The following is a 9,651-nucleotide window of genomic DNA, read 5'->3' on the forward strand; positions in this document are numbered from 1 at the left end:
CATTTTTAAGAAGTTTAGCCTATTATGTTATGTATTCTCATGACATTTTTAGAGAAAAAATATGAGAAATGAAACTAAAATTTGGTAGAGTTTTGCTACTTAAAAATTACATATCAACTATGGAAAACGATTTCTTATTTATAGAGCCCAAAAATGACTAAAAAATAAATAAAGAAAAATTTGGGGTTGCAAAATATAATAATAATAATATTAATATTAAAATCATATTTATTATCAATAGTATTATTTTTGTTGTTGTAATTATTGTTATTTTTGTAATTATTATGCATCAATCTGGAGTGTTTGAAAAATAAGGAGTTGATGGGTTTGAAAGGCTGAAATGGGCAGTTCCATTTGACTGACTGCTGAAGGAACTAAAAAACGAACTGGGCCACAGCAGCTGGCCCGAAGGAGGCCTGATAGGCGGATTCAGAGAGCTGGGTCTGCCAGGTGGGTCGCTGGGCCGGTGCGCCGCGTGTCATGTGGAGGTTGCGCCAAGTGGCGCGCAGTGATGAAGAGAGACTGCTGGGCTTGTGGAAAACGGGCCTGGGCTTGCATTTGGACTTCAAGAATGTCATTTTTCAATTGTTTTTCAGATTTAACTCTTTAATTCTTTTTTATTTTTCTTTATGCAAAAATGCATTTTATTTCCTGTGAAATAACAAAATATTAATTCCAAATTAAATATTTTTATTTATAAAATATATCATGATAATTCAATAAAAATAATAATTAAAACTTAATTTATTTTAATATTTAATATCAATAAAATAACATTTTCACCCCTAATCACTTGCACACATGGTAAACTTGTTACCAACATTATGTTGTTTACTAAAACTAAATGGAAAATGAATTAGAATCATTTTAACTTATTTACATAATTAGAAAACATAATCGAATGCTTAAATTGACTAAATTATTCTTTTAAAAATAATAATTTTTTTATTTAAAGAGTAAACATGTCTATTAATTTTTAAATATAAAAAGAATAAATAAAATCTTTAAGGGTAATGTCGTTGCTTACCGAGATGAAGCCATTGTAATGGAGAACATTGATATCTAAACACAACATTGATATAGATATATATTTACATGACAAATAAAATATATATATAAATTACAATAATATTTAAAAAGAAATTAATAATAGAAATAAAATAATAATAGAAAAAGTTATAGTGTCGACAATAATATACATGCATAAACTATTTTTAATTTCTAATGTATCTCGCAATGTCCTTTGGTGAATTTGATGAAGAAAAAGAGCTCAAATCACTTGATAAAAAATAAACTATCATACAAATTTATATTATAAAAAAATGATATGTATGCCTGTATTGTTTTTAAATAAATATGATTTAATTATTTAAATTATCATAAAATATCTTAAAATATCATACTTTAATTAATTAATTTTGTTTAAGTTTATGTTTGTTCTAGTTTTTGAATTTGGCAGTGACAATAAGAGATTATATATTATATGTTTAATATAATATTAATATTAGACGTTGATTTTAAATTTAAGTTTGTCACTAGTTGATAGTAAATTATATTATATTATATATTTAATATGATATTATTCTAATACTTGAAGTTTAAGTTTAAGTTTAATTAATTTTAATTAGTTATAAAACACATGATTTTATTATTTTTAAATAATTATCATTGTAAAATATCTAAAAAAAATAGTTTATTTTAATGTGTTTAATTATTTATTTATTTAATTTCATTTAAGTTTAAGTCAAGTTTATAATCTACCGTTAAATATAAGAATATTTTGTTAAAGTTAACGGAAAAAAAATAAAAATCCGTTAAAATTAAGAATTTTCATTATTTACACAATTTTTATACAAAAGAGATATGGAACAAGTGTGTATTTTAAAAAGTCATAGTTCAAAATATTTCATCTTAGACACAATAAATATTCAGTAAATGTTAATACATATATAAATAATAAATTATTATTGTAACAAAAAAATTAACTTAAAAAGATAGAAACAAATAAAGAAATTTAATTGATGCCAATAACATCACTAACATTGTCATTTTGTGAAATTTCTTCACGATTCTTGTTCCTTCTCTGCTAGGGTTACGACTCTCAGCATATTGCTGTGGCCATGGCAGGTCGTGGCCGACCACGCAAAGGGGGAAACCAGGGGATCGGAAAGAGCGCCGGAAAGACGAAGAAGAAGAAGAGAGGACCAAGTTCTGCAGATCCAACCCTCAAATCACAATCCATGGCTGAGATTATGGGGATTTCGGTCATTCATTTTCCAGATGGGGATTCTGCAGACATTGAGAAGGTTCACGCGGAGGAAAAGGATGAGACGAGTTTGGCGAATTCTGGGAACGAGGGATTGTCGGGAATGGAACAGAGTTACGCAGAGCAGAGGGCTCTTCTCCGACGATGGCAAAATCTTTGGCGGAGATGGATGAAAAGGAGAAAACTGAGATGAAGAAGACTATCTCATCTTGGCTCAATGTTGCTCAAGCTTCGAAGGAAAGACGTTCAAGTGGTAAAATCTCTTCTCCTATCCCTATTCTTGAATTTGACCCGATTACTGATAGCTCTAGAGTAAAAGATAGAGTTAAGATTAATCTTGAAGATATAGAGGAGGAGGTATCATACTGGAACTCTGCTCTGGTTTGTTACGTTTTAGGTGCGAATCCCCCAATTAAAGTCATGGAAGGGTTCTTTCATAGAATATGGAGAGATTCGGGAGTGGATAAGGTTTCTTTACTTGCCCATGGAGTTTTTGTTGTTAGATTTCACACTATTGAAGACAGGGACAAGGTGATTAAGGGGGGTTATGTGTTCTTTGACAAAAAGCCTCTCATTATGAAACCTTGGAATTCAAAGGAAAATTTTTGCAGAGAGACTCTTAGTGTTTTACCAGTTTGGATTCAACTTTCAAATCTGGATATGAAGTATTGGAGAGTTATGAGGAAGATTTTGAATCCAATTGGAAATATGGTGAAGCAAGATTTGGCAACAAGAAACAGGGAACGACTTGAATATGCTAGAGTTTTAATTGAAGTTTCTATAAGCCAAGAGTTGCCTGAGCAAGTCATCTTTGATAATGAATATGGGGATCCTGTGGCTGTAGGAATCTATTATGAATGGAGGCCTATAATTTGTCAAAATTGTAAGAAAATGGGGCATACCACAGACAAGTTGAGGAAGAGTAATAAGCCAGAGCAAAAGTGGCTACCTAAAGAACAGGAAGCAGGGAAGCCAGGGGAAGATTGTGTGAATGAGAAGGGTATCAAGCATACGAATGTTAATGACAGAGGAGTGATTGGTGCTAAAAAGAACTCACAAGGAGTTTGGGTTGCTAGGAAGAAAAGTGAGCAGATTGAGAGACCTGAACCGAGTGGAGTTGCTTTGAAAAATGGTTTTCAAATGTTGGATAGTGGTTTGGAAATGGCTGAAGAAATTCAAATTGGGCAAATTCTTTGCGATTTGGGACAATCAATTGTGGGAGGAGGAGATCCTCCCATAATTGATGGATAACATTCTTTGTTGGAATGTCAGGGGGGTGAATAGTTCCTGGAAGATGCAAGAAGTGAAACGATGTATTCAAGAAAAGAAACCAGGAATTGTTTGTCTCCTTGAAACAAGGGCTAAAACTCACAAGTTGGGAGTTTTATACCTAAATTTATTTGGCGGATGGTGCTTTACGTCTAATTCGGCTTGTCATCCGAATGGAAGAATAATTCTAGCGTGGAATCCTTTGAGTTTCGATGTGGATATATGTGAAGCTACAAGTCAGTATATACATACATGGATCAAGCCGAAGCACACAGTGGGTTTTGCTACTACTTTCATTTATGCTCACAATGAAGCAAGAGAAAGAGATGTGCTATGGACAGATTTAAAATTGATTTCTTCCAAACAGGTGGACCCTTGGATTCTTATGGGAGATTTCAATTCAATCATGCGGCCAGATGAAAGAATTAGAGTTGGGAAGCTTGCTACTGATTATAAGACTTTGAGGGATTTTGTGGATACTTGCGGAATTATGGATATTAAGTACTCGGGGTGCTTCTACACTTGGAATAATAAACAGGAAGCGGATTCCAGGATTTTTGCCAAGCTTGATAGAATGATGGCTAATGAGAAATGGCTGGATATTTTTACTAGTGCGGAAGTCACTTTTTTCCCTGAAGGTGATTTCGATCATAGTCCAGCGGTGCTTGCGGTTTACCCTGCTGTGTCAATTAGGAAGAAGCCATTCAGATATTTCGACATGTGGAGTACTCACACTGACTTTCAGAAAATTGTTGCAGATGCTTGGGGAAGGAAAATTGAAGGTACTCCTATGTTCCAGTTGTGTCAAAAGCTTAAATTGGTTAAACAGGCATTGAAGGATCTTAATAAAGTGGGGTTTAGTAATCTTGAAGCTCAAGAGAGACTTACTAAACTCAACTTGATGAAATGCCAAAGTGATTTGCATAAAGATCCCATGAATGAATGTCTTCTTGTGATGGAAAAAGAGGCTCGGTCTAAACATTTAAAAGCTTTTATAACTTACCTCTCTTTTCTTAAGCAGAAGGCTAAAATGGCTTGGATAGCTAAGGGAGATGCTAATTCCAAGATGTTTCATGCTAGCCTCAAAAGGAGAAGAATGCAAAATACTGTACATGCGATTAACGATGATAAAGGTAATTGGGTAAATGATCCAGAAGGAGTCAAGAATGCTTTCATGGATTTTTACACAAATCTTTTGGGCAATAGCTATGGGAAGAGAATCCCGATCCTTACTAATATTGTACAGGAAGGCCCTACTTTAAGTGATATTCACCGTCAAGTTCTCTTGGCTTCTTACACCGAAGAGGAAGTTAAAGATGCAGTTTTCTCTATTCCTAATGATAAAGCTCCTGGCCCGGATGGATTTAGTAGTGGATTCTTTAAAAAGACCTGGGATTTGATGGGGAGAGACTTTACAAAAGCTGTGCTCTCGGTTTTGAATTCTGGGAGACTTCTAAAAGAGGTAAATGCTACCACTTTGACTTTGGTGCCTAATATTAAATGCCCAAATAGTGTTAGTGACTTTAGACCCATTGCTTGTTGCAATGTGGTTTATAAAACTATCACTAAAATACTTTGTGTGAGGCTAAAGAAAGTTTTGCCATACTTTATTGCTGCAAATCAAAGTGGATTTGTTCATGGGAGATATATTGGTCATAATATTTTAATTTGTCAGGACCTTGTTAGTCATTATGGAAGGAAACAAAATAGTCCATCTTGTATGATTAAGATGGACTTAAAGAAAGCTTATGACACTGTGGAATGGGGTTTCATTAGAGAGATGTTGGTTGCTCTTAATTTTCCCAATCATTTTGTTAATTTAGTGATGGAATGTGTGACAACTCTGAAATTTTCATTGATGGTGAATGGGGTTTTGCATGGTTATTTTCCCTCTAAAAGAGGTCTTAGACAAGGAGATCCATTATCTCTGTTGTTGTTTGTCTTAGGGATGGAATATCTCTCCCGTCTGCTGGCCAAAGTCTCCATGATGGATCAATTTAAGCATCATCCCAGGTGTGCTCCTCTAAAGCTAAATCACTTATGCTTTGCTGATGATCTCTTACTTTTTTCCAGTGGTGATGTTCCTTCTATTATGCTGCTGTTGAGAGCTTTTAAAAGATTTTCTAAAACTTCTGGGCTTCATGCGAACAATAGTAAGACATTTGTTTACTGCTCAGGTATGTCTAAAGGTGATGAGCAATTTATTTTGGAAAGCTCTGGCTTTGCTAAAAGTTCTTTGCCTTTTAGATATCTTGGCATTCCCATTTGTTCAAAAAAGATTTCTGCTGCTGAATGTGATAATATAATTGAGAAAATGGTTGCTAGAATTCGAGTTTGGAGCTCTAGGAATGTCTCCTATGCAGGCCGGTGTGTGCTTATAAACTCTGTGTTGATTGCTGTCCATTCTTATTGGGCACAACTGATGGTGTTGCCTAAATATGTTTTAGAGCAAATTAACAAAATTTGCAGGGCCTTTTTATGGAAAGGCAATCATGATACTAACACTCCAGGATTGGTTGCTTGGAATCAAGTTTGTCTTCCAAAAGATGTTGGAGGGTTGGGTTTTAGGAACATTGAGCACTGGAACTTTGGAGCTTTGGGTAAGTATGTTTGGGACATTGCTAGAGACAAAGATAGCCTTTGGGTTAGATGGATTCATTCCGTTTATCTTAAAGGCCAAGATTGGTGGAGCTATAATGCCTCACAAAATTGTAGTTGGTATTGGAGGAAGATTGTAGAAGTCAAGAATGCTATTAAGGAAAAAAATGGAGATGGAGGAGTTTAGAAACATGAAATTTAGTATTTCAGGTTTGTGTGGGAAGTTATGGCCGAACCAATCACAAAATTTTTGGCATGCCTTCACTTGGAACAGGTATAGCTTTCCTAAACACAAATTTATCACTTGGTTAGCTTGTCAAGATAAATTGTTAACCAAGGATAGACTGATTCAGTTTGGCATTACTACTGATAGTAAATGCTCCTTTGTGAGCAGGCTGCTGAAACTCATCAGCATATATTCTTTGATTGCTTCTATAGTAAAGAAATTGTTACAAGCATCCTTTCTTGGGTGGAGATGAAGATGACTCAAAGAACCTTAGAAGCTTGTTTGAAGAGCATTAAGAGAAGGAAATTGTCAAAATTCAGGAGAGAATTCCTTGTGGCTGGTATGAACGTTGTTGTTTATTGTATTTGGGAAGCAATGAATGTTAGTTTGTGGGAGCAAAAAGTCTATACTGTAAATAATATAATAAAAAAGATTAAATATGATGTTTGTAATAAGTTTTCTCATTTTAAAAGAGAGAAAACAAGTAAAGTAGATAGAGATTGGTATGAGACTTTGAGCTCTAGTTATTGAGCTTTTTGATTACTGTTGTATAGAGTTGCAAAGAGATTGTTGAGCAATAAAAGTTTTACTCATTTCTCAAAAAAAATAAAAAATAACATCACTAACATTATTTACATATATATATATATATTTAAGTTCAAGTAAAGTATTTTCAATAAAAGACCTTATTTAAAAAATAATAATTGCAAACAATAACTCCACATATTCCTTAAGAAAAATATTAGTACTACGTCCACCTAATTTTCTTACAATTAGTTGTAGATAAATTTATATAAAATGGACTTCTGCTTATCAAATAACTTTATGCCATGGGGTATTGAAGATATTAATATGACTTCTTTTAAAATTGAAATGGACTCCTGTGATGTTTTGTTATTAAAGTAATCTGCATTCCAACAAATTACGTAGTATATGTTACTGTAGTGTGGTTTTAACAACTTGATTATAAACAAAGTTATACTAAACTAAATGTCACACACACCTATATAATTTTTTTTACTTTAAAAATTTCGATATGATCTATTTAGGATCTAAATTCCAACTATGTGTGTAATTCTATATGATTTAGCATGTTTTGCAAAACTCTAGTACATATAGATTCTACAGCTAATGAATTCTTTGCATCAAATGAAATTGATTCTACTTTAAAAAAATTAAGAAGAAGAACCAGTAAACTCATTTTAGGCCAAACAAAAAGTCGTAGCTTATGAACATCATTTTTGTATTTTCAAACTTCACATCAATTTATTTGACCACTAAATATCATTAAAAAAAATTAGACATTTGATGCAATGAACAAAATTAGGTAAGAATAAGAAGTTGATTTTTTTTTTAAATATATGATTAGCACGCTTGGATCTTACAACAAATAAATAGTGACACATAACAAGACAAAAAAAAAATAGAAACATAAAATATATACAACAATAAATCCTTTTGTTTTATCAAGTCTACAACGCTTAAATTTTCCTACTCACACCAATGATACTTTGCTTTTTCTCAATCATACTTAGAGCACTCACATTGAGCTAAAATAGCTAATATTTATAAAATACATATAAAAATCCTTAAAACAACATCCATTGGATGATGTATAGCTACTGTTCTTTACAAATATTTTACATAAATCTACAGTGTTAAGCCATATCTAGGAAGAACTATTCATGTTACAAAAGAATATTTTATTAATTTTTATATTATTCTTCAAATATATGAGTATATATATCTTAAATTGAAGTTATTGATATAAAGAATGAATTGGTGAGACTTGTTATCTGCACAAAAAATTTGTTGTTATTTAGTATGTATGCATATTTTCCTTTCTCTTGGTTTTCATGAAAATTAGAAAAAATACTAAATAAGAAAAAAAAAAAAAAAAAGGCTTTCTTGAAAGAATATATATATATACTAGATACAAACAATGTGTAATATGCACGTTTGTTTAGTTTTATTTATAGTATTTAGTAATTATTTTTATTAGGTTTATATTAATGTCATATAAATTTCAAATATATATCATATTTTAATTAAATAATTTATTTATTTTTCTTTAAGTTTATGTTTGTTCTAACTTTTGAATTTGGAAGTGACAACAAAAGATTATATATGATATGTTTAATATAATATTAAATATTATACGTGGATTTGAAATTTAAGTTTCTTACTAGATTTAAAAAAAAAAAAAAATTTGTTGTTAATTTACAGTAGATTATATTATATGTTTAATATTATATTATTCTAATAAGTGAGTTTAAGTTTAATTAAATTTTATTTAAGTTATAAAACATATGATTTTATTATTTTTAAATAATTATCATTGTAAAATATCTCAAAAATAATATATTTTAATTTTTTTAATTATTTATTATTTTAAAATTATTATCATTGTAAAATATCTCAAAAATATCATATTTTAATTTGTTTAATTATTTATTATTTTTAAATAATTATCATTATAAAATATCTCAAAAATATCATATTTTAATTTTTTTTAATTATTTATTTATTTTATTTTATTGATATTTAAGTGTTTCCAAACTACAGTTAAATATAAGAATATTCTATTAAATATAATAATATTTCGTTAAAGTTAACATTAAAAAATAAAAAATCATTAAAACCAAGAATTTCTGTTATCTACACACTTATTATATAGAAAAGATATATACACGCATATAAATTTAAAACATAATATAATTTTATATGGTATTGTATGTAGGTAGATATTATAAATATTAAAAAATATAATATTTAAATGATATAGAGAAAAGAAATAGAGAAGTTGATGAATGGTATAATGTAAAAGTTAGAGGTAAAATAGATAAAGTAATATTTTGGTGAGGTATTTTAAGAGATAGACTAGAGCATCCATTGAGAGTGCTCTTAGTCTCTTCAAACACTTTAATATTATAATTTTTTTTGTTCTTTAAAAAGTTTAAAGGTTTCACATTCCTTAAAAGTAAGTGAGAGATTAAATATTGGCCTAATATATATTATTAAAATAATTGTTACTATATATATTTTAATATATAAATCAAGGTTTGAAATGTTCCATTTTATTTTTATCCTCTTAAAATTTTCAATTTATTTTAGTGAAAATTACATGTTATATGGCCTCTTTTAATAAGTTTACAAAAATATGGTTTTTTTTCTTTTAAAAAACTTATTTATGGCTTTTTTTTAGAATTATCAATTTTAATGGTTTATTTTCCCATTTTTATGTACTAAATCTTGCTTATGCCATAGTTTTAATCTTGATCAAATTTTGTTA

The 9,651-nt window shown here is 30.2% G+C and overlaps 1 protein-coding gene across 1 annotated transcript; it reads left to right on the forward strand.

Annotated features, from left to right (window-relative positions):
• Positions 1-2,455: 2,455 nt before the first annotated feature.
• On the forward strand, positions 2,456-3,517 carry LOC133777758 (uncharacterized). The gene has a single exon (XM_062217495.1). The coding sequence runs from the start codon at positions 2,456-2,458 to the stop codon at positions 3,515-3,517; it is 1,062 nt and encodes a 353-aa protein (XP_062073479.1).
• Positions 3,518-9,651: the final 6,134 nt, after the last annotated feature.

The sequence above is a fragment of the Humulus lupulus genome, chromosome 1 (genome assembly GCF_963169125.1).
Source record: "Humulus lupulus chromosome 1, drHumLupu1.1, whole genome shotgun sequence".
NCBI classification, from domain to species: Eukaryota; Viridiplantae; Streptophyta; class Magnoliopsida; order Rosales; family Cannabaceae; genus Humulus; species Humulus lupulus.

Coding starts and splice junctions, on each gene's coding strand:
- LOC133777758 (XM_062217495.1), top strand. CDS start 2,456: ATGAAGAAGACTATCTCATCTTGGCTCAATGTTGCTCAAGCTTCGAAG.